This window comes from Ranitomeya imitator, chromosome 3 (genome assembly GCF_032444005.1).
Source record: "Ranitomeya imitator isolate aRanImi1 chromosome 3, aRanImi1.pri, whole genome shotgun sequence".
In the NCBI taxonomy this organism is placed as follows: domain Eukaryota; kingdom Metazoa; phylum Chordata; class Amphibia; order Anura; family Dendrobatidae; genus Ranitomeya; species Ranitomeya imitator.
In genome coordinates, this window is record NC_091284.1 from 682761700 (window position 1) to 682788028 (window position 26329).

General features: G+C 44.7%; 1 protein-coding gene across 2 annotated transcripts in view; it reads right to left on the reverse strand.

Annotated features, from left to right (window-relative positions):
* Nucleotides 1-5707: 5707 nt before the first annotated feature.
* DNAJC14 (DnaJ heat shock protein family (Hsp40) member C14) overlaps nt 5708-26329 on the reverse strand; it is a 41019-nt gene continuing 20397 nt past the window's right edge. Inside the window, exons 5-7 of one of the 2 annotated variants that reach the window (XM_069758438.1) lie at nt 10187-10347; nt 9895-9997; nt 5708-9245 (exon numbers count right to left, since the gene is read on the reverse strand). In XM_069758438.1, coding sequence (XP_069614539.1) covers nt 9014-9245; nt 9895-9997; nt 10187-10347 — 496 coding nt within the window. In that variant the 3' untranslated portion in view covers nt 5708-9013. The remainder of the gene's footprint in view (nt 9246-9894; nt 9998-10186; nt 10348-26329) is intronic. The other variant, XM_069758439.1, reaches the window with a different exon arrangement.

A 26329-nucleotide genomic window follows, 5' to 3' on the forward strand; every position in this document is an offset into this window, starting at 1 on the left:
TAGTCGAGGACATCATCGCGACCGACGCAAGTGGTATAGGTTGGGGAGCACACTTGAGATCCTACTCAGTACAAGGAACCTGGTCCTTGCTAGAAAGGAATCACGGTTCAAACAAAGAACTATGGGCAGTAGAAAAGGCCTTGAGACATTTTCTCCCCTTTCTTCAGGTCACCCATACTCGGGTCATGACAGACAATCGAACAATGGTGGCTTATATCAACCACCAGGTGGGGGATAAGGTCCCGGGGCCTCATGGAGGTGTCAGAGCTACTGTTTCAGTTAGCAGAACACCACCTGTCATCGCTCACGGCACTACACATAAGGGGCGTCGAAAACACACAAGCAGTGTGTTGCAGGGGCTTGAGACAGGGGGAATGGTCCTTAAAGGGAACCTGTCACCTGAATTTGGCGGGACTGGTTTTGGGTCATATGGGCGGAGTTTTCGGGTGTTTGATTCACCCTTTCCTTACCCGCTGGCTGCATGCTGGCTGCAATATTGGATTGAAGTTCATTCTCTGTCCTCCGTAGTACATGCCTGCACAAGGCAAGATTGCTTTCCGCAGGCATGTACTACGGAGGACAGAGAATGAACTTCAATCCAATATTGCAGCCAGCATGCAGCCAGCGGGTAAGGAAAGGGTGAATCAAACACCCAAAAACTCCGCCCATATGACCCAAAACCAGTCCCGCCAAATTCAGGTGACAGAGTCCCTTTAAACACCCAAATTTTCCAGCAAATAGTACAAGTCTGTGGCAAACCAGAAATAGACCTGTTTGCCACCTCACACAACAAAAGAGTCAGGAAGTTCTGCTCCCTAAATCCAAGGGAACATCCTTTTTCAGTAGATGCCCTACTAATACACTGGAGGTTCTCTCTGGCCTACACGTTCTCCCCGATAGTGATAATTCCAATGGTAGTCCAGAAGATCAGAGAGGATCGAGTGATAATATTTCTCATAGCTTCATTTTGGCCAAGGAGGCCATGGTTCTCTCTTCTAAGACAGATATCAATAACAGACCCATGGATTCTGCCAGAGGTTCCAGACCTACTGACCCAGGGGCCAGTGAGCCACTCAAGTGAAAGGCTTCCATCTGGCAGGAATGTGAGATGGCATTACTGAGTCATCAGGGTTTCTCACAAGAGTTAGTCTCCACCCTATTGAAAAGCAGAAAACCTATAACATCAAAAATCTATGGTAGAACATGGAAGAAGTTTCATGACTTCCTGGGTGAACCGTTGGGGGATGTAGCTCCAGTAGGACCCATTCAAGAATTTCTGCAAGCAGGTTGCAGCTCGGTTTAGCAACTAGCACCCTTAAGGTTCAAGTTTCAGCCTTAGGGGCCTTATATAACTGCAATCTAGCATTAAATAGGTGGGTTTCACGGTTCATAAAGTCCTGTAGGCCGGTCATTATCCCAAAAATCCCTACCTGTGATCTGAATCTAGTGTTAGAGGCCTTAACCAGAGCTCCCTTTGAGCCTTTACGGGAGTTGTCACCAAAATCACTCACTCTAAAAACAGTGCTACTGGTAGCCTTAACATTGGCCCATAGGGTGGGTGATTTACAGGCCCTGTCTATACACCCTCCATATAGCCAAATTTTTGATGACAATAGTTCCATGTTACAATACTTGTCCATGACCAGTCAGTGGAGGAAAGACCAAACCCTATTCAGAGCCTTTCAGGGTAGCAGAAGAAGATGTGGGGTAGCTAAAAGTACCATTGCCAGATGGATCAGGGAGGCCATTAGTTTATCCTACTCTGCGAGTGGCACTCCGGTTCCTGAAGGCATCAAGGCTCACTCCACCAGAGCCGTGGCTACCTCCTGGGCAGAAAAAGAAGAGGTATCAATTGATCAAATTTGTAAGGCCGCTACCTGGTCCTCACCCTTAACTTTTTTCAAACACTACCGGCTGGATCTATCCTCCTCTGCTGACCTTACCTTTGGTAGAAGGGTGCTGCAAGCAGTGGTCCCTCCCTAAGGTGTTTCATTCTACAAAAGTCTCAGGTGTGCTGTCATGGGGGAAGGGAAAACACCAAGGTTACTTAGTTAGCCGTTTTTTTCCAGAACCCATGACAGCACCCGTATATTCTCCCCATTATCACCCCTTCAGTGTGCACTATAATTTTCAGTGTTTTTTAATTAATATGATGTGGTGATGTTGTTGCCATGTGTACTAAACAGGGGGGCCTCATGCTCTGTAAACCAACGGAGAGGTACCACCCTTTTATTTTCAGTAGGGTTCCTGTCCCGACTGGGCAGATTCCCTCTCTCAGGTGTGCTGTCATGGGTTCCGGAAAAAACGGCTACCGGTAAGTAACCTTGGTGTTTTTACTTTACGCAATAAAATTGTCTCAGTAAGGCTGCCATCACACTAGCAGTATTTGGTCAGTATTTTACATCAGTATTTGTAACCAAAACCAGGAGTGGGTGATAAATGCAGAAGTGGTGCATATGCTTCTATTATACTTTTCCTCTGTTTGTTCCACTCCTTGTTTTGGCTTACAAATACTGATGTAGAATACTGACCAAATACTGCTAGTGTGACGGCAGCCTAAGTGCTTTGACAGCATTAACACAGCTATTTTGGGCCTAAAATTAGTTGGTTTCCCAAAACGGTCTTAACCCCTTTCTGCCATTGGACATACTATTCCGTCCATGTGGGGTGGGCCCTACTTCCCATGGATGGAATAGTACGTCATAGGCGATCGGCCGCGCTCACGGGGGGGGGGGGGGAGGGGAAGGAGCGCTGCCGATCGCCGCCGGGTGTCAGCTGATCATTACAGCTGACATCCGGCACTATGTGCCAGGAGCGGTCACGGACCACTCCCGACACATTAAGCCCCGGAACACTGCGATCAAACATGATCGCGCAGGACGGGGGCTCCCTGCGTGCTTCCCTGAGACCCTCAGAGCAACGTGGTGTGATCGTGTTGCTCTGAGGGTCTCCTACCTCCTCCTCTCTGCAGGCCCCAGATCCAAAATGGCCAAGGGGCTCCTTCAGGGAGGTGGCTTGCAAGCGCCTGCTCAGAAGAGGTGCTTGCAAGCCTCCTGCAGTGCCTGTCAGATCGCTGATCTGACACAGTGCAATGCAGTGTCAGATCAGCGATCTGACACTTCACCATGTCCCCCACAGGACAAAGTTAAAAAAAAAAAAAAAAAATTCCTAAAAAATGAAAAAAAAAAAAAAAATATTGTTCCAATAAATTTAACTAAATAAAAAAAGGGCACATTTAGTATCGCCGCGTCCGTAATGCCTCAACCAATAAAACTGTCCCACTAGTTAACCCCTTCAGTGATCTCCGTAAGAAAAAAAACGAGGCAAAAAACGCTTTATCAAACCTCCAAACAAAAAGTGGTATAACACGATCAAAAAGACGGATATAAATAAAAAATGGTTGAAAACGTCATCTTGTCCCACAAAAACCGAGCTGCCATACAGCATCATCAGCAAAAAAATAAAAAAGTTAAAGTCTTCAGAATAAAGCGATGCAAAAATAATTTTATACAATAGATTTTATCGTATAAAAGCGCCAAAACAAACAAAAAAAAAAGATATAAATGAGGTATCGCTGTAATCGTACTGGCCCAAAGAATAAAACTGCTTAATCATTTTTATCTAACGTGGAACGGTATTAACGCCCTTCCCCCCCAAAAGAAATTCACGAATTGCTGGTTTTTGTTCATTCTGCCTCTCAAAAATCGGGATAAAAAGCGATAAAATAAAATGTCACGTGCCCGAAAATGGTGCCAATAAAAACGTCAACTCGTCCCGCAAAAAACAATACCTCACATGACTCTGTGGACCAAAATATGGAAAGATTATAGCTCTCACAATGTAGAGACGCAAAAACTATTTTTTGCAACAAAAAGCGTCTTTTAGTGTGACAGCTGCCAATCATAAAAATCCGCTAAAAAAAAACGCTATAAATCAAACGCCCCCTTAGTTAGGGAAACATAATACAATTTTAAAAAATGTATATATTTCAATTTTCCGGCTAGGGCTACAGTTAGGGCAAAGAGTTTGGATTACATTTACGGTTGGGATTATGGTTAGGGGCGTGTTTGGGTTAGGGGCGTGTTTGGGTTAGGGTTTCAGTTATAATTGGGGGTTTCCACTGTTTAGGCACATCAGGGGCTCTCCAAACGCGACATGGCGTGCGATCTCGATTCCAGCCAATTCTGCGTTGAAAAAAAAACAGTGCTCCTTCCCTTCCGAGCTCTCCCGTGTGCCCAAACAGGGGTTTACCCCAACATATGGGGTATCAGGGTACTCAGGAGAAATTGGACCCCAAAAGTTGTTGTCCATTTTGTCCTGTTACCCTTGGAAAAATATAAAACTGGGGACTAAAAAATAATTTTTGTGAAAAAATTTTTTTATTTTCACAGCTCTGCATTATTAACTGCAGTGAAACTCTTGGGGTTTCAAAGTTCTCACAACACATCTAGATAAGTTCCTTGGGGGGTCTAGTTTCCAATATGGGGTCACTTGTGGGGAGTTTCTACTGTTAAGGTACATTAGGGGCTCTGCAAACGCAATATGACGCCTGCAGACCAATCCATCTAAGTCTGCATTCCAAACAGCGCCCCTTTCCCTACCGAGCTCCACATATGGGGTATCCGCATACTCAGAACAAATTGTACAACAACTTTTGGGGTCCAATTTCTCCTGTTTTACCAATTTACTCTTGGTAAAAAAAACAAATTGGAGCTAAATTAATTTTTTAGTGAAAAAAGTTAAAATGTTCATTTTTTTTTTTTTTTTTTAAACATTTTTTTAAAAAATTCCTGTGAAATACCTAAAGGGTTAATAAACTTCTTGAATGTGGTTTTGAGCACCTTGAGGGGTGCAGTTTTTAGAATGGTGTCACGTTTGAGGGGTCTATATGATAGAAAATACCCAAAGTGACTTCAAATGTGATGTAGTCCCTAAAATAAAAAAAATTATGGTGTTGTACAAATGAGCAATTGCTGGTCAACTTTTAACCCTTATAACTCTCTAACACAAAAAAAAAAATTTTGGTTCCAAAATTATGCTGATGTAAAGTAGACATGTGGGAAATATTACTTAAGTTCTTTTGTGTGACAGATCTCTGATTTAAGGGCATAAAAATTCAAAGTTGGAAAATTGCGAAATATTCAAAATTTGCGCCAAATTTTTATTTTTTTCACAAATAAATGCAGGTAATATCAAAGAAATTTTACCACTATCATGAAGTACAATATGTCGCGAGAAAATGTCAGAATCACTGGGATCCGTTGAAGCGTTCCAGAGTTATAACCTCATAAAGGGACAGTGGTCAGAATTGTAATAATTGGCCCGGTCATTAACGTGCAAACCACCCTTAGGGGATAATGGGATTTTTTCCGTGATGGCATCTGAACGCATAATGGCTATAAATGTGCAGCTTAGCTGTGTGAATGCCGCCCAAGTGTTCTTTGGCTCTGACACTACTAGGGCCTGCAGTCTTGTCTGCAGACTGTACTCTTCTTCTAATCCCACATGTTCACCACACCATGTACAGCCATTTTACTATGGCATTACCAGCTCATTTTGATGAGTTCGACGTCTCCAGCAGCTGGCAATAATTCCAGTACTGACCAAGAGCAGAAATCTAGTGCACCAGAGTCTACACGTATTGTCCTCCAACTCACTAGTCAGGCCTCCTTCACGTTGCCCAAAAATCAAAGCCAAAAGAACAGAATTCAAAGCATAAAAGTTTTAATTTAACAAAATATTATACAAGACCATTTAACCCATCAATCCCAAAGATCAACCCATACTGTAATTCCGCCATTCCTTCATTGTAATGCAGTTTGGACCTCGTGAACGAGCTGCGTTCTGTGGATGGATATATCATAAAAAGCACTTCTCAAGTTTTTAAAGAGGTACTTAGTCTATATTTTTTGTGCAGAGGAAAAAAATTAGTGCAGCAAAGATAAAGAAAGACCCGTCATGGTTCCATTCCCCTTCCGTGCCTTCCGGTGAATCAGCAGAAGACCCGAGTGAAGTTAGAAACGTTGAGACTAATTTGCTAACAGACACAAACAGTGTTTTCCTAGCATCTAGATCATCAGCCAAGACTGTCAGCTTTTAGGAAGACCGGCGTCCTAAGAATGAAAGCAACTCGTCAGGTTGAAAACTATTGCATGCTGGATAGCAATGTCAAGAGCAACTGGACGCGATCCATGTGGATTGGGTTTTGAGGTTCTCCCCCCACCCTAAAATTTCAAAGCCAACAGAAATTTGCTAGGACCTGGTTTCTAGACCATAGTTATTCTTCATGCATGTTGTTGTTATTTCAAGGTGGGAGACTTAGCAAATCTGAAGCAAATAAAAAGGTGAGGAAGTTTCCAGATCTTATGGGGTACTTTTGAAGTCGGGTTGCTATGGACGAGTGATCCACTTTATTCATGCACCGATTTTGCCAAATCTTCACTGTATCCTGCGGCAATTTTTAAGGCATGGAACATACAGATTAATACAATTTCACATCATGTGACATCTGACTTTCTGTACCTGTATTCTATGTATTAGATGTTACACAACATTATCCTGAGTTAGATCATTTATCAGCCGCAGCAAGTGAACAGGTCACCTATACCTCCGTAATAAAATAATTTGTCACCAAACTACAGTATGAGCATAAGTCTTTGGGCGGAGAGTTAGCACACTTGTACAATCAAAAAATAGAAAATATTCAGAAACAAAACCTGTTAAATTTGATTGTCCTATAAACCGTTCCTGCAGAAATTTACTATACAGTGGGATCAGTATATGAATGGCTATCCCGGGGGGGTAAATTAAAAATGACAAAGCAGCCACAAACTTAATCCCAAATGTTCAATACTGTTACAAAGAAGCTTGGGGACGGCTTTCTTACTTGTATTGCCTGAGTAATGGAACAAAGCAGATAATTAAAAAAAAAAAAAAAAAAAAAAAGATATATAATAGGGACTGTCAAAATTGATAGAGAAGACAAGTCATGGCAATGACGCCAAACACACACTATACGTAAAATAGGGCTTTTCAGTTAAGCGTACCAATGATTTCCAAGAAATTGATTATAAAGTAGGACCAATGTATAATAGTTATTATTAAATCCCTCTTTTAGCGATTTCTCCCAATAACTCGCAGTACAGACCACCTGAAGTCTGTGCTACAGACGACGCTACACTATGCTGCTCTGGTACCTTTTTCAGTGCGGGAGCGAAGGTCGTAAGATTTTACTGAAGAACGCAACTAAGACAAGTAGGACGCAGCATATTTTAGTGTATGCTGCAGAACAGGCTTCAGGTGGTCCGACCTGTGGGGGTTATCGGCAGAAATCCCTAATAAAGTGATTTAGAGAAATGAGAATACTGCAGAGTCCTGCACTATAATCATTTGTGTGTGAAAGTGTAGGTACGCCTTCAGTCTGGTCAAGAAACCCTTAAAGGGGATAAATTATAACTTCTAGATCTGTGTAGGTCTGACAGCTGGGGCCCCTCCACCGGTCACCAACAGGGCAATTTAGTCCACTGTTTGCTCATGCTCGATTATTGTTCTGTTCATTCTCTATGGGACTGCTGGGAATAGGGGAGCGCCGAGTTCAGCTTTCTCACAGTCCCAGGCAGAATGTATGAAACAGCATTTCACCGAGTGCACTGCTGCTTCATTGAAACTGGACTCAAGTGCCGGTTCTTGGCGATCTGACAGCGTCTCAGCCATCAGACCCTCACAGATCGAGATGTCATTACCAATCAGGTGGTTACGTGAAATCTAATTAGTGAAATACCTCTTCAGGTCACTGTTAATCTCCAGCAAAATCCTAAGAGGATGTTTCTATTCTTGACTTATTTTAAAATTTTAAAAAGATTTTCTGGTAAAATATCATAAAAGGGATTCCAACGATAAAAAAAAACGTTTTTTTGTACTGGCAGTATGTGGTTTCAGCACTGATCTGAATAGAGCTGGGCTTTACTAGACGCTGCCCATCAACAAGAATGGTGCTGCGAGTCTGGCAGGCAAGATCACAGCCATCTCGAGAACAAGTGTCCCTGTCTAAGTTGAACAGCGGGGTATTCATATGGCATATCCTGTTATTCCAATTACTGAGAGGCATGAGAAGTTTATATGCTCAAGGAATCTGGAATTCCCACTGATTACAATTAAGGTGTGTGGGTGTCTCCAGTAAAAAAAAAAAAAAAACAACTGGGAATAGAACATCTTCATTCTCAAATCCAGCAATTATTCTAATAAAATGGATATAAGGGGCAATAAAAGCATGTTGTCAGAAATCCCTCAAGAGCTTTCACCCCTTTATACCGATATGTCATTATTGTGAATTTTAAGGTTATGCACAGACCAGTGCATTGGTTACACAGTAACGAGCAGAACAGAAAAAAAACGATTAAAAAAGAAATTGGTGAAAAAAATGCAGATATTGGCAGCATGTCTGCCCCTGTATTAACATCCATGAATGTAAGAAGAAAAGCCGTCCACTTCTTGGCTTTCATAGAGTTTGATGTCATTCACAGGAATTTCTAAAAGATGGAGAAAGGATAACCAAAGCAAAACCAAACGTAGCGTCCCAGCTCCTGTGTATAAAACTAGGAGAGATGAGCGTTCCTGTGCATGTGCCCATCCATACATTCTACCAGGGTCCATCTGCTATTAGCCTACATGCACAGTAAAGTCTTCCTCTCCACATAGATGTCTACACCAGGTATCTTTGGTATGATGAGTAGATAAGGTTTCTATTAAGAAAAAAAAAAAGTCTGATCTGTTAAAGGTACTTGCAAAGGGGAAAGCTTTCTGATGCCCACTGCAATCAGAGAATTTCTAGAATAAAAAATTAAAAGAGTAAGTGTTCATTTGAATGGTGCAAAGCCCTTGACAACTTGGTTCCGGTCAGTGTACAGCAGTCAGACTGGAAACCACTAAACACTTATGAGTTTGAAGAAAAGTTGTGCAATTAATGTCTTTACCCCTGTTTCTTCACATTTTCAGTTTGGTGCATGGAGAGTGCTCATTTCTGCACTGGGCGCCTCATTTTCTTCTTTCGCTTTGACTTTGTTTCACTCTTGGGTGCAGTGTCAGGTTTAGATGGAGCAGAAGGAGACGGAGCCCCATGTGGCGGAGGCTGCGGGGGAGGTGTGAAGAGGTTGCCATTGGGCATCTGACCAGGAGATCCTTGGAATATTCTGCTCAAGAGGTTCTGTAAATCGGCAACAGAGGTCGGGGTGCTTTCTGATGGAGCTCTGCAGTAGAAGAGAAAAAGTTCATAAATGGCAGCTGTGCTGCAACACAAAAACTGTGCCTACTGTGATTAGCAAATTAACATCTACACTTCTTTATGGTGTAAACCAGAAAACAACAAAAGCCGCAGATCAGTGAGGCTGGCAGAAGACTACCGCAGGGATAGGTCATCAATACCCAAGACTAGGACAATGATAACACCAACATGAAAGGAATTGTCACCTTTCACTCAATTCTACATTAAGTAGCAAGTGGCGCAGGCCGTCTCAACTAATACCTGTTGCACAGGAGGAAGGAAGCTGGTGGCTGCAGCTAACACGCTTGACAGCTATAAAAGGAAATGAATATTCACTGCACCCCACGCCCATTGTCTCCTCCACCTCTATGCACTGAAGCCAGGGGGCCATGTATACCAGGATGGGGGTGGAGAATGGGAATCAGTACAGAATTGGGGGACATTACCACTATCTAGAAGTATCAGCAGCAGATCAACCCTCTACCCATAACCGTGCATCATGACCACATTTGTTCCTATTTCTCTTCTCTAAAAACTAGGTGCATTTTAGGGTAGAGTGCATCTTCTAGTCAGAAAAATACAGTATTTAAGACAACCTCTTTAAACTGTTCCCATAACACTTAAAGAGTCCAAACCTTTGCCGGCCTGCATTTGTAGAATTTCTTGAGCCAAATGAAATGTGATACGGAACCCGGTGAGTGTCTGGCGAGATTCCCACACGTTGGCATCCTGCCCACTCTAAAGATGGAGAAAAGAAGTGATAATAGCCACTGAAAAAAGTACAGATTGCTATAAATTAACTACAATTTCTGCATGTAACTCAGTATTACAAAATGGAGAAGAGGAGCTGATGAACCAGTGGTACAAACTAAACGAGCAGTAACCTAATATATCCCTATGGCGCTGGGTTACTCTGCATTTCATTACCTGTGATATCAAACACTTTCCCTTGCATCATTGCAAAATAGGTGATCTTGAGACCCAGCATACTTGATTCTGCCCAGAAGTCTCCCTCTTCCGCTGGATGCATTTTTCCACATTCAGCACAGTAACGAGCATTGGTAGGATCCCGGTCCATCTCAAATCTCCTGCATCAGATGAAAAGAAATACAAACCATTTGAAAATAAAATAGGAACTGAAATTAATAATTTATACATTTTCAATTTCCTTACTGAGAAACTGCATCTAATAAAATTATGCACGCACTACAGTTTTAAAGAAATACTGAGCAGGTATTCTGGCTCATGGGCGTACACACTTTCAATCAAACTATGCACGATGACATGGCAACCTTTTGCAGGTGGGCTATACTAAAATCTCATCTCAATGCCAAGCCCTGTAAAAACTTATGCCCAAAAATGAAAAACAGTATTCTAGGAGTGATACCTTTATTGCCTAACCACAAAAATTATCACTACTAGAATACTTTTGTCATTTCTGCACATAAATGTATTTACATCGATTTTTCTGGCTAACACTGTACAATATAATTGTTTTTACATTATTTTGAACCCTCAAATGAACTTGTCAAAAATTGAATCCAGATATACAGTACTTGTCTCTAATTAAAATTATCTTGGAAAGATGGAGGGAGTAATACTTTGGAAGAAACTCACAGGCAAACAATGCCAAAATATAAAACAAAAGTTAGCCAGTATAAAAGACTTTGGCATGTGCCAATGGTGCAATTCACGTGTACAATGCCAACAGCGTCTGTATAGCAGACACCATATCTGCACCTATGTATTCATTTAATACTAAAGATGTTCTGGCCAATTTCTATATTTTCCTTGTGTGCTGAAGGGAGTGGTTACTTCTGGTTTTCATGCTCCATACCACTCACCCTTAACCCCTTAAGCCCCGAGGGTGGTTTGCACGTTAATGACCGGGCCAATTTTTACAATTCTGACCACTGTCCCTTTATGAGGTTATAACTCTGGAACGCTTCAACGGATCTTGGCGATTCTGACACTGTTTTCTCATGACATTGTACTTCATTTTAGTGGTAACATTTATTCGATATAACTTGCGTTTATTTGTGAAAAAAACGGAAATTTGGCGAAAATTTAGAAAATTTCGCAATTTTCCAACTTTAAATTTTTATGCCCTTAAATCACAGAGATATGTCACGCAAAATACTTAAGTAACATTTCTCACATGTCTACTTTACATCAGCACAATTTTGGAACCAAAATTTTTTTTTTGTTAGGGACTTATAAGGGTTAAAAGTTGACCAGCAATCTCATATTTTTACAACACCATATTTTTTTTAGGGACCACATCTCATTTGAAGTCATTTTGAGGGGTCTATATGATAGAAAATACCCAAGTGTGACACCATTCTAAAAACTGCACCCCTCAAGGTGCTCAAAACCACATTCAAGAAGTTTATTAACCCTTCAGGGGTTTCACAGGAATTTTTGGAATGTTTAAATAAAAATGAATATTTAACTTTTTTTCCACACAAAATTTATTTCAGCTCCAATTTGTTTTATTTTACCAAGGGTAACAGGATAAAATGGATGCCAAACGTTGTTGTACAATCTGTACTGAGTACGCTGATACCCCATATGTGGGGGTAAACCACTGTTTGGGCGCATGGCAGAGCTCGGAAGGAAAGGAGCGCCATTTGACTTTTCAATGCAAAATTGACAGGAATTGCGATGGGACGCCATGTTGCGTTTGGAGAGCCCCTCATGTACCTAAACATTGAAACCCCCCACAAGTGACACCATTTTGGAAAGTAGACACCCTAAGGAACTTATCTAGATGTGTGGTGACCACTTTGACCGACCAATTGCTTCACAGAAGTTTATAATGCAGAGCCGTAAAAATAAAAAAATCATATTTTCACAAAAATGATCTTTTCGCCCCCAATTTTTTATTTTCCCAAGAGTAAGAGAAGAAATTGGACCTCAAAAATTGTTGTCCAATTTGTCCTGAGTACGCTGATACCCCATATATGGGTGTAAACCATTGTTTGGGCGTATGGCAGAGCTCGGAAGGGAAGGAGCGCCATTTGGAATGCAGACTTAGATGGATTGGTCTGCAGGAGTCACGTTGCATTTGCAGAGCCCCTGATGTACCCAAACAGTACAAACCCCCCACAAGTGACCCCATATTAGAAACTAGACCTCCCAAGGAACTAATCTAGAAGTGTTGTGAGAACTTTGAACCCCTAAGTGTTTCACTACAGTTTATAACGCAGAGCCGTGAAAATAAAAATTCTTTTTTTTTTTTTTTCACAAAAATGATTTTTTTAGCCCCCAGCTTTGTATTTTTACAAGGGTAACAGAATAAATTGGACCCCAAAAGTTGTTGTCCAATTTGTCCTGAGTACGCCGATACCCCATATGTGGGGGAGAACCACTGTTTGGGCGCATGGCAGAGCTCGGAAGGGAAGGAGCGCCATTTGGAATGCAGACTTAGATGGATTGGTCTGCAGGAGTCACGTTGCATTTGCAGAGCCCCTGATGTACCCAAACAGTACAAACCCCCCACAAGTGACCTCATATTGGAAACTACACCTCCCACGGAACTTATCTAGATGTGTTGTGAAAACTTTGAACCCCCAAGTGTTTCACTACAGTTTACAACGCAGAGCCGTGAAAATAAAAAATCCTTTTTTTTTTCCCACAAAAATGATTTTTAGCCCCCCAAATTTTTATTTTCCCAAGGATAACAAAAGAACTTGGACCCAAAAAGTTGTTGTCCAATTTGTCTCGAGTACGATGATACCCCATATGTTGGGGTAAACCCCTGTTTGGGCGCACGGGAGAGCTCGGAAGTGAAGGAGCACTGTTTTACTTTTTCAATGCAGAATTGGCAGGAATTTAGATCGGACGCCATGTCGCGTTTGGAGAGCCCCTGATGTGCCTAAACAGTGGAAACCCCCCCCAATTATAAATGAAACCCTAATCCAAACGCACCCCTAACCCTATTCCCAACTGTAACCCTAACCACACACCTAACCCTGACACACCCCTAATTCTAATCCCAACCCTAATCCCAACCGTAAATGTAATCCAAACCCTAACCCTAGCCCTAACCCTAATGGGAAAATGGAAATAAATACATTTTTTTTAATTTTATTATTTTTCCCTAAGGCTAGGTTCACATTGCGTTAGGGAAATCCGTTTAGCGCTAGCGGATTGCGCTAACGCAATGTCTTTTTAGGTGTCGTGTTTAGTGGTCGCGTTAACGTCCCCGCTCTGGAAGATCGGGGATCGGACCTCGGGCGCGCCGCGGACGCTGCAAGCAGCGTCTGAGGCGCGCCACAAAAGAATGGCACCTTGCTAGCGTGAGCCGAAAATGGCACGCTCTAGCGATGCGCTACACCTGAAAATCACATTGCTGTCAATGGGTGTGCCAACGGACCCGTTGCACGGCGTTAATTGTGACATTTTCGCCGTGCAACGCTGTCCGTTAGCGTTAACCCATTAACGCAATGTGAACCTAGCCTAACTAAGGGGGTGATGAAGGGGGGTTTGATTTACTTTTATAGCGTTTTTTATATCGGATTTTTATGATTGGCAGCCGTCACACACTAAAAGACGCTTTTTATAGCAAAAAAGTTTTTGCGTCTCCACATTTTGAGACCTATAATTTTTCCATATTTTGGTCCACAGAGTCATGTGAGGTCTTGTTTTTTGCGGGACGAGTTGACGTTTTTATCGGTTACATTTTCGGACACGTGACAGTTTTTGATCACCTTTTATTCCGATTTTTTGTGAGGCAGAATGACCAAAAACCAGCTATTCATGAATTTCTTTTGGGGGAGGCGTTTATACCGTTCCGCGTTTGGTAAAATTGATGAAGCAGTTTTATTCTTCGGGTCAGTACGATTACAGCGATACCTCATTTATATCATTTTTTTTATGTTTTGGCGCTTTTATACGATAAAAGCTATTTTATAGAAAAAATAATTATTTTGGCATCGCTTTATTCTGAGGACTATAACTTTTTTAATTTTTTGGTTATGATGCTATATTGCGGCTCGTTTTTTGCGGGACAAGATGACGTTTTCAGCGGTACCATGGTTATTTATATCCGTCTTTTTGATCGCGTGTTATTCCACTTTTTGTCCAGCGTTATGATAATAAAGCGTTGTTTTTTGGCTCTTTTTTTTTTTTTTTCTTACGGTGTTCACTGAAGGGGTTAACTAGTGGGCCAGTTTTACAGGTCGGGTCGTTACGGACGCGGCGATACTAAATATGTGTACTTTTATTGTTTTTTGGGGTTTTTTTTTTAGATAAAGAAATGTATTTATGGGAATAATATTTTTTTTTCTTTTTCTTTATTTAGGAATTTTTTTTTTTTTTTTTTTTTTTTTTTTTTTACACGTGTGGAAATTTTTTTTTTTACATTTTCACTTTGTCCCAGGGGGGGACATCACAGATCACCGATCTGACAGTGTGCACAGCACTCTATCAGATCGGTGATCTGACATACAGCCGGGCAGGATTAGAGCTGCAGCTGCAGCCTGATCCTGACCCGGAAGTGCTCCCTGCAGGACCCGGATGCAGCCCCGCGGCCATTTTGGATCCGGGGACTGCAGGGAGAAGACGCTCGGTACATGGTGAGTACATCACCGTGTACCGATCGTCTCAGGGAAGCACGCAGGGAGCCCCCTCCCTGCGCGATGCTTCCCTGCACCGCCGGCACACCGCGATCATCTTTGATCGCGGTGTGCCGGGGGTTAATGTGCCGGGAGCGGTCCGTGACCGCTCCTGGCACATAGTGCCGGATGTCAGCTGCGATAGGCAGCTGACACCCGGCCGCGATCCCCCCGTGAGCGCGGCCGATCGCATATGACGTACTATCCCGTCACTGGGAATTAAGTCCCAGGTCACCTGGACGGGATAGTACGTCATATGGGATTAAGGGGTTAAGACACTTTCTATTTAGGACACTGCATAACTACTGTAGAGCCCATTCCTCTCCAGTTCATTTGAGGAGTATGCACAGATGTGTACCTGCCAGATAGATATCTCTATCCAGTAGTGTGCATACAATGCTGCAAAGTAATAATGTAAAAAAAAAAAAAAAGTGTTAGTTTATTTTTATTAAAAAAAAAAAAAAAAAATGCAGAGTGAATGAAGAGAAATCTAAATCAAAATTTGACCGTGCTGCACCTTGAAAACAGCATTTTAATTCTCCTTCGTACGTAGATTTTGAAGAAACTGCAGGGAAGTTGTTCCAAACATCTTGGGAAAACCAACCACAGATCTTCTGTGGATGTAGCCTCGTGCAAATCCTTGTGTCTCTACATGTAACCCCAAATCTGACTTGGTGATGATGAGATCAGGGCTCTGTGGGGCCCACATCATCACTTCTAGGACTTCTTGGTCTTTTACACACTGAAGACTGTTCTTAATGACATTGAATGTACGTTTGGGATAGATGTCCTGCTGCAGAATAAGTTGGGATCAGACACCTCCCTGATGGTTGAAACAGTATCATCAGAACAGAAATATTATAATCAAACATAAAAAACAAACCCTATAACTTCACTAGGGGGCGTATGCAAATAAGCACAATGGACACCCCCAACATAATAATAATTAATAATAATATTTATTTTTATATAGCGCTAACATATTCCGCAGCGCTTTACAGGTTGCACACATCATCACTGTCCCCGTTGGGGCTCACAATCTACATTCCCTATCAGTATGTCTTTGGAATGTGGGAGGAAACCGGAGTGCCCGGAGGAAACCCACGCAAACACGGAGAGAACATACAAACTCCTTGCAGATGTTGTCCTTGGTGGGATTTGAACCCAGGACTCCAGCACTGCAAGGCTGCAATGCTAACAACTGAGGCACCGTGCTGCACATAAAATTATTACTGAAAACATGGAGTCAATAGTCCACCAATAAATATACATTTTATTAAATCATAATATGGCGTACACATCAATCCATCAATTAAACAGTCAATCATGATTACAACAGGGGGAATCAGGTACTAATAAAATAAATTATATTTATTGATGGACTATTGACTCCATGTTTTCAGTAATACCTCCCTGATGGTATTGCATAAGTATCAGCCTGTATTTCTCAGCATTGAGGACACAATTAATCCCGACTAAATCTCCAATTCAATTTGCTGAAATGCAGCCCAAAACTTACATTAAACCTCCACTATGCTTCATTGTTACCTGCAGACACTCATTGTACTGCTCCCCAGCAAATAAACTACCTTCTGTTACAGCCAAATATTTCACATTTGGTTCATCAGTCCAGAGCACCTGCTGTCGCTTTTCTGCACACCAGTTACCGTTTATACTCGTACGCAAGCCAAGTTTTTCAGCACATTTTTTTTCTGCCGAAAACACCCCCCCCCTTTCGCCGTCCGCTTATACACGAGTCAATTGTCCAGAAAGCCGGCAGGGGAGGGGGAGTGGCGGGTCACAGAGGCAGGAGCCGGCGGCCGTGGCTAAAGCCTGTGCTGCTGCTAAGGAGAATGACAGTCGCAGCCTCCAGCACCGTGGCACACATCCTACATACTTTCCTGCGCGTCCTCGCTGCATCTCCTCCGTCCTGGCGCCAGCAGCACTTCCTGCAGAGCTGTCACGTGTCCCCCGCTCATTAAGGTAATGAAGGTAATGAATATACACGCCTCTCCACGCGGTCGCTCTGCAGGAAGTGCTGCTGGGGCCAGAAGAAACGAGACGCTGCGAGGATGGGGATAACGAGCCATGCATACAAGGACAGGGACCGCGGAGCCATGCATACAAGGACAGGGACCGCGGAGCCATGCATACAAGGAAGGGGACAATGCATACCCGGATTATACTAGAGTCAATAAGTTTACCCAGGTTTTTGTGGCAAAATCAGGTGCCTTGGCTTATATTCGGGTAGGAATATACTCGGATATACACGGTAATATGTTTTCGTGCAGTAGCTTGGACTTGTTTCCATATCACAGGTATAGGCTTTTTTGGTCAGAATGCTTTCATAAAGACCATTTCAGGCCAGATATCTCTGGACAGTAGATTTGTGTATCTGGCATACAGCTAGTTCGGGATAGATGGCACTGCTGGACATCTTCGGATTTCAAAAGGGAAGTAATCAAGATGTGTGTTTCATCTGCTTAACTAAGACTCCTTGGGTGACCAGAGTGTCTGTTTCTCAACATTAACCATTTCTCGGCGATTTAAAAAAAAAAAAAATCTTGAATCCACTGCCTTTATTGACCACTTCATCTAGCTTATACACTTTCTCTCTGACATTCCTATCATCATCATGGGTTACTTCAACATCCCCACAGATAGCGCCAGCATGCAGCTTCCAAACTCTTGTCACTTGCTTCATCCTTTGGTCTTATCCATTGGTCCTCTGCAGCCACACGGACAGACAGACAACGTAATCTTCACCTGCCGCCGCTCCTTATCCAACCTCACCTCTTCCCCTGTCCACCATTACAAATGCTCAACCCTGTTATCCTCACCTGCACTTCATTTCCATAAACTAGCACACCTTCACAGAAACCTCGTAAATCTAGACATTCACACGCACTGCCGCTATTCTACAGCTATCCTCCATATCGTCATTCCACAACACAGATAGTGACACTGTTTTATACAACGCCACACGCGCATCAGCTATTGACTTGGTCACCGCTCTCATACATGGCAGATTGTGAGGAATCTAAAGACAGCCCTGGCACAACAACCTTACTAAAAAGCTTCAGCAAGTGTCCATGGTTTGCAGAGCAGCCCTGGAAAAAAGTGCACTTGGAAGACTTCACCGCATTCAAAAATAGGGACACAGACCGTGGGTGTATGCTGCTGCCACTAGGAGGCTGACACTAAGTGATACAAAGAAAGTTAGCTCCTCCCCTGCAGTGTACACCCTCCTGCTGGCTCTCAGCTAACCAGTTCAGTGCAAAAGCAGTAGGAGATCAATAACAACATATGAGCGTATAGCATGTCAGATTATATATGAGAGTATAGAATGTCAGATTATATATGAGAGTATAGAATGTCAAATTATAAAAACAAGCACAAGGTAATAACAGGGTGGGAGCTGTGTCCCCCAATGAATGGCTCGGAGAAAAGGATTTTATGGTGAGTACATAAAAATCCCTATTTCTCCTTCGCCTCATTGGTGGACACAGACCCTGGGACGTCCTAAAGCAGTCCTTGGGTGGGGACAACAATAGATCAGGCCCTGTGTAACCGCTACTTACAAGTGCGCCACCGCGGCCTGCAGAGTCCACCTGCTCAGACTCACATCTGTGGAAGTGTGGGAATTATAGTGCTTCAAGAATGCATGCGGACTGGACGAATCCGCAAGCTTACAGCCGTGTTTGCCGACGTCTGGTGCCTAGAACCCTCAGACGGGGAGATAGGCTGACAGCTAGCATGGAAGGACTCCTGGATGGTGAAACGAATCCACTAGGCTAGCATGATGAAACGGCTAAACCCTTCCTGTGACGGTCAGGAAGCCTCCTTCTTACCGTCGGGAAGCCCAAATAAAGTGTCCAACCTTCGAAAGGATGCCGTCCTCGATACGTACCTACTCACTTCGTCCAGATTATGGAGAACCCAATCCGTTTTGTGGACTGGAGCCGAAAGAAATGAGAGAAGGACGATGCCCCTGTAACAGTGGGAATACAATACCACCTTGGTAACAGGGGAAGGGGATGGCCTGAGGGCAACCTTGCCTTGATGGTAATAAGGAAAAAAGTCTGAAAGAACAGAGTGGCAAGCTCTGAAGACTCATCAGGATGACAAGAACACAGAAAAAAGGGAGCGACCTTCCCGGTTAGTAAAGTCTGTCCGGATCAAAAACGGAGTCTACTGTAAGATCCCCAGGACCATTAAGGTCCCAAAGATCTAACGGTATGCGGTAGGGAAGAACCACAGGTGAAGACTCCCTGCGAGGAAGTCCATATTTGCAGTTTTGTTGCAATAAGACGGAAAAACACTAGTACCGCAAACGAGAAATCCTGACATGGTCAGTGTGGGTGTCCAAGGATCACTGGGGCCCTTCCTGCTTCCAACAAGATCTCAGAAGTAGTTGAAGAGGGGTTATGGAAATTCGTACCATGGAAGAACAGAGCATGCACTGCGATGCTCTTGGATCTCGAGGCCGAACCATGAACTCGAGTACATTGGCATTCAGTTTGGACGCCATCTGACCTACATCTGGAGTACTCCAGTGAAGGCAGATCTGATGGAAGACTTCCGGGTGAAGTTCCCACTCATTTGAGGAGAAACCCTGATGGCTGAATATGTCTGCCGCCCAGTGTTATACTCCAGGGATATGTACTACCGAGATCACCGAATGACAGATCTCGGCCCATCAGAGTGTGTGAGGTACCTCGGCCATGGGGCTTGACTGTGGGTACCTGCTAGATGATTGACGTATGGCACAGCCGTGGCATTATCCAATTGAAGACAGATGGGGTGACCCGCCTGAAGGCAGTGGACCTGCTGTAGGATTAGCCGTACCGTTCAGATCAATGATCGGGAGAAGAAGACTGTCATTGGTATTCACTAATAACTATTGGACCAGGAGAAGGCCCTGGATGAGGAAGGAGCTCAGAGACTACCCTTTGAAAACCTGATGTACTTGCTGAAAACGAGAGGAGCGAAGGAAACTGCTTCCATTGTCATCACCATTTTTCCTCAGAACCCTCCAAACGAATTGAATGAACTGAGGGGGATGAGTGATCAAGTGCACGAGCTCCCTGTTGAAGGGCCACGATCTTGGCGCGAGAGAGAATTACCATCCTTCTTGTGCAGGATCATCCTCAAAAAGGATCTGCTGGGCTGGAAATGAGGAAAAAAAAAAAAAAAACTTATCTAAGTTTAGCTGTCAGCCCAGGTGAGAGGGTATCGCAAGTGATAGAGGACTCAGCGTAGTCCTGGAAGAGCGGCTATAAAGTCGCCCAAATAGGGCAGGAGAACCACGCTACTAGAAAGCCAAAGGAACCTGACAACCGCCATGACCCTTGCGAACACTGGGTGCGGTAGCCAGGCTGAAGGGCAAGGTCGTGACTTGAAAATGCTGTTCGCGAATGGAAAGGCGAAGGGATTATTGTAGAGGGGAAAAATAGGAGTGTGAGGGTAAGAATCCCAAATGTCGATCGATGCCAGAAACCCCACCTTTTTCTGTTGAATTAACAGCTGAGCGGAGTAACTCCATCCGAAAAACGAGGACCTCGTCAAAGGTTGTTAGAAGTTTGAAGTCCTGGATTGGTCTTACTTTTCATTCCCCCTTTTTGGAACCAAGATCCCTTAGATCTAGACTGTCCTGGACAACCCTTCCACTGCTGGTTGGGTCTGTACAAAAGATACAATCCCTTGTTAGTCTCCCGCTCAGAAGATTTGATTAGCCAGCTGTACTGTCTTCAGGGAAAGGTTACTTGTTTGAATCGAAGTAGTTAAGGTCTCGGACCAGGAGACTATTGCTCAAGCAACCCATGCGGCGGCTAAGGAAGGGTAGAGCCCTGAACCCGAAGCCGCAAGACAGAACAAACCAGATTTGCTATCCGACCGTCCGTGGTATTTTAAATTGATGATACATCGGACAGGGATACTCGTAGGTATACCACAAGAAATTCTACCCGGTTAGTCTGCAAGTGGTAGAATGCGGGGCTGCATCCAGCAGGTCAGGAAAAAAGAAAAAAAAAAAAAAAGAAGAAAAACATCTCTTGCCATCATTGTGCAGAGTAGAAAATTAGGAACCCTCGATCCACCATCCTCTTAAACAGGGAAGTGGAGAGGAATCATCCGCCTTCTTGCATCATCTGCTAAATAGTGGTGATGCAAAGGGGGGTGCTCGGACGCCAAAAAAGGGGTGCCTCTGTACATCCCCAGAGTTGAGGTCCCCGGTTGGACAGAGCAGGTTGTCTGGCGTTAGGCCTGGATACATGGAGGCAACACTCCATGTGCTCGTCTGTTGATGGTGTGGGGAGATCGGTGCCCTTTAAAAGGACCCGTCAGGTATGGCATCCCACATAGAGGCTTCTGTCGTCAATTTGGTTGATATAAATAGGCTAGTCCATCCTTTTCTGAAGCTCTGGCAATCCAAGGCAATATGCAATCCATATTGAGAGCCTTGTTCTCAGCAAATCAATGGGGAGAGAGATCAGGAAATTAAACTTCCGTTTTCTAGACGCCTGCACGTTTCTAGAATACTTGCAGCCCCTGCTAGCCGATGGCTCCCATGTAGGAGAGGGACCATGTATATCGGTCCTGCAAGCACTCCGAGCCACAGAGGGTTCACGGAGGGATTCAATATCTTGGTCTGAGAAACCATGGATTACGGTTAGTGACAAAGTCCACTGAGGGGGACTAGGTATTCTGGGATAAACTGGGATCAGCGGCGGAGGGCTCCTGAGCTCATTTAGGGTGACCGGCTTCGGATTGATCATGTGCCCTTAAGACCAGGGAATACTGGTCGTGCGCAATTAAGACCAGGGCATACTGGTCATGTGCCTTTAGGACCAGGGCATACTGGTAATGTGCATGTAAGACCAGGGCATACTGGTGAAGTGCCTTTAAGACCAGGGCATACTGGTCAGGTACTTCCTTACCCAGGTACTGATGTAGAGTCGTTGTGCCCTTTTAAACGCAAAAACCGTCGTCCCTGTGTGAGCCGGCCGGGTGGACCAAGATGGCCACCGGGAGTTGCAGAGGTGGTAAAAATCTCGCAGAGAGCGAGAAGCACCAATTTGGGGGGCAGAGCCACAAACACAATGTGGGCGGAGCCTTGAGACCTCCATGAATAGGCCCAAGCCAGGGCCTAAATTTCTGCAGCCGGCAGGCGGGAGAAGTGAGGGGCGTTGTAGTGGCCGAGAAAATTGAGCGTTCCAGTGGCAGGCGAGAAGCGCCAGAAAAGCAGGTGGAGCCGCCTTAACACGCCATAGTGCGGGCGCGGCTTCCGGGAGAGATCGGTGCCCTTGAAGGGACCCGTCGCCCCTAAGAATTAGCCCAGGCCTGGCATCCCACCTCGCAGTAGAGGATACGGAGAGGTGACACTCTCCGTGCTCGCCTCTTGATGGTTCGGGGAGATCAGAACCTTGTAAGGATCCGTCGCCCCATTCGTCTGTGGCCTACACATAGTCCGAAGCCGGGGGCTAAATTTTTGCAGCCAGGCCGCAGCATTACCTCAGGGAGGTGGGCCACAAGGAAGCTGGGCCAGTCAGCATGTGAATATCCCACTGCAGAAGCCCACCGCTGACTGGATCCACTCACCATGGTTGCGCGTCCCGGCATAGAGCCTCCGCGGATGACTGGGTTTCAGCGCAGAGGAAACCGTGCGCACTCTACTGTTCTGCTGCAGGTCAGGTTTTAAGTCGTGGACGGTGCAGGGATAAAGGTGTAAGCCTAAATCCAACATCCCTTTGTTAGGTAGGTGGAGAGGAACCGTCCCCCTCCTTGTGCCATTCGCTTTTATAGTGGTGGGACAGTGGGGGCCGCTAGGACACCATAGAGAGGGGCCTCTGTACATCCATGGAGCTCAGTCCCTGGGTGGACAGGGCCAGTTGTCCGGCATTAGGCCTGGCTGGGGAAGAGGGTATGTGGAGGCAACACTCCATGTGCTCGTCCGTTCAGGTTGCGGGGAGATCGGTGCCCTTGAAGGGACCCGTTGCCCCTAAGAATCAGCCCAGGCTTGGCATCCCCCAACACAGGAGAGGATACGGAGAGGAGACACTCTCCGTGCTCGCCTCTTGATGGTTCGGGGAGATCGGAACCTTGAAAGGATCCATCGCCCCATTCGTCCGTGGAAAAAAAATCTAAAATCAAAAATGTAAAAGGTAAAAATAAAATAAAGAGTTTTGGGTCTTAATAGCAGACCCGTCCGTGTGCCTCCTATGGACACTAAGCAAGAACTGGTTAGCAAAGAGCCAGCAGGAGGGTGTATACTGCAGGGGAGGAGCTAACTTTTTTTGTATCACTTAGTGTCAGCCTCCTAGTGGCAGCAGCAGCACACACCCACGTTCTGTGTCCCCCAATGAGGCGAAGGAGAAAAGCAACTCATTCACGGTGGCACTCACCTTTGCTAAACAAGACTACTACAACACCCTTGTTATCCTCTTTATTGCACAACCCCAAACAGCTAGTCAACATCCAACTCCCTCCTCCGCCCACCACTGCTCCATCTCTACAGAAGAATTTGCCGCATATTTCAAAAATAGGATTGACTAAACAAGACAAGTCTTTATTGGACAACAACCACAACCCCTCCGTATAACAGAGCAATGCCCTTCCCCATAATCTTACTCCCCCATCACTGAATAAGAACTTTTATTTCCTCTTCAAATGCCATCATCACCCCTTGTTCACTTTACCGCATGCCATCCCACCTCCTCACCACACTTGTCCCGGCCCTAACCCATCTATTAAACCCATCGTTAAATTCTGGTACCTTCCCAACACGCCACAATCACATCTATCCTAAGTAAACCATCCCTCAACTCGACCATCCACGTCCATCGGTCATCCCATAATCGGTGACCCTGTTCGTCTCCAAACTCCTTGACCAGCATGTCCATGCTGATCATGCCTCCCACCTTGCATCTAACCCTCTCTGACAACCTACAGTCCGGCTTCTGTCCCCACTACTCAACTGAAACGTTCCTGATTAAAATGACTAACTACTTACCGTCAAAAGAAAACAGACAATTTTCTATAGTCCTAGATCTGTCCTCTGCCTGCGACACCGTCAACTACTTATTTCTACAAATCCCCTCTTCCCTTGGTGTCAAGGACCTCACCCTTTCCTGGATCTCCTCATAACATTCTAACTGCACACTGAGTGTCTCCATTCCAATTCTACCTCCTCACCCTGCTTTCCTTTTGTTGATGTCCCTCAAGACTCTGTTCTGGGACCCTACTTTTCTCAATCTATACCTTTGGGCTGGATCACCTCAAAGTCGCATTGGCCTCCTTTACAACCTATACACTCATGACACTCAGGTCTACCTCTCTAGCCAAGATATCTCCTCTCTACTGTCCAGAATCCCAGAGTGTATCAGCCATATCCTCCTCCTCCACCTCTGTCCTCGCTACTCTGCCATTTCTCCCTTCTGCATACCCAGTTCAAACTGCTAACATTGATCTACAAAGCAGTCCATAATCTATCTCCTCTGAATATCTCCCAACTCATCTACTGATATCTTCCAACACGCAACCTCCGTTTCTCCCAATACCACCCTCAAATGTTCCTCACCTAGTCACCTCCAAGACTTCAACCGAGTATCCCCTCATCCTCTGGAATTTTGTGCCTCACAATGATTATCCGCCACAATCTGAACCTTAAGATGGAACAAGAAAACCCCATTTCTTCAAGAAAGCTTACAGCCTGCAATGACCCTGCTGCCACCTATCACTTCTGAAGCTGCCACAGCCCCAAAAGCATTGTCTCCTTACCCATCATTCTATAGATAGGCTGTAAGCCGACAAGAGAAGGGCCCTCTCTCCTCTGTACAAGTCTGTCATTGTTGGTTCGTTCACAGTGTTTTATATTTGTATCCTGTATGTAACCCCTTCTCATGTACAGCAACATCAACGGTGCTCTAATTATTATTATCAACAACGTTAAAACCCCAATACTCTGAAATCTTTGCCTCAAAGAAATTGTTGATGCAGTATAACTACCTTGGGTCTTTTTGCTATGCTCAGTCTTGCCACAAAACAGTCTTCCTCAAACCCCCTTTTGTGGCAAGAGTTTGGATGATACTCAACCAGTTTTAAGCCTCCAACACAACAGTTTCTGTTTCAGTTAATGACTGTTTCACCCTACATATGAAATGATCCTTATCACCTGTATAATTGGTTGCTCATACACCTGACTATAATTCCACAAACTCCTTAAAGGGACACTGTCACCTGAATTTGGAGGGAACAATCTTCAGCCATGGAGGCAGGGTTTTTGGGTGTTTGATTCACCCTTTCCTTACCCGCCGGCTGCATGCTGGCTGCAATATTGGATTGAAGTTCATTCTCTGTCCTCCATAGTACACGCCTGCGCAAGGCAAGATTGCTTTGTGCAGGCGTGTACTACGGAGGACTTTAACTATGTGGAAGTGAATCTAGAAGAATTAGGCTAGGTTCCCATTGCATTAATGGGAACGCGCTAACGGACAGCGTTGCACGGCGAAATTAACGCCGTGCAACGCATTCACGGCAATGGGAACGCGCAGCACTAGCGCGTGCCATGTTCGGCACGCGGTAGCGATGCGCCGGTGTTTTGTGGCGCGCCGCGGACGCTGCTTGCAGCGTCCGAGGCACGCCCGCGGTCCGTTCCCAGCTCTCGCAGATCGGGGATCTGCGAGAGCGGGGACGTTACCGCGACCCCGGAACGCGGCCCCGGTAAAAACATTGCGTTAGCGCAATCTGTTAGCGCTAGCGCTAAACGGATTGCACTAACGCAATGTGACCCTAGCCTTAATGTGGATTTGAAGGCAAAGATTTTTTCTCCTCATTGATTTTACTTTTTGTTAAAGGGAATCTGTCAGCAGGTTTTTGGTATGTAAAGAGAGGACAGCATGAGGTAGGGGTTAAAACACTAAACTCAAATATGGGTCAAATGTCAGGCTGTGTGGTGTATACTTCAACTGAAGCTTTAATCACATTGAGATTAACATTGCTGAGACTAGCTGGCCACATGCTTGCAAGTCCTATTCCGCCCCTTCTGTGATAAGCAGCTCACTGTCTACAGCTATGTATACAGAGCCTGATGTGGGCGGGGGAAGCACTCTCAGCTCTGCTGCATTGCTAAATCTAAAGTCACTGTCTGAACAGATGCACCAGTAAACTAAGCGATAAATCACTCCTCTCAGGGTCTCTTTCTCTACATCATGTTGCTCTTAGGCCGGTTTCACACGTCAGTGGCTCCGGTACGTGAGGTGACAGTTTCCTCACGTACCGGAGACACTGACTCACGTAGACACATTGAAATCAATGTGTCTCTGCACATGTCAGCGTGTTTTCACGGACCGTGTGTCCGTGTGCAAAACACGGAGACATGTCAGTGTTCGTGGGAGCGCACGGATTACACGGACCCAATAAAGTCAATGGGTCCGTGTAAAACACGTACTGGACA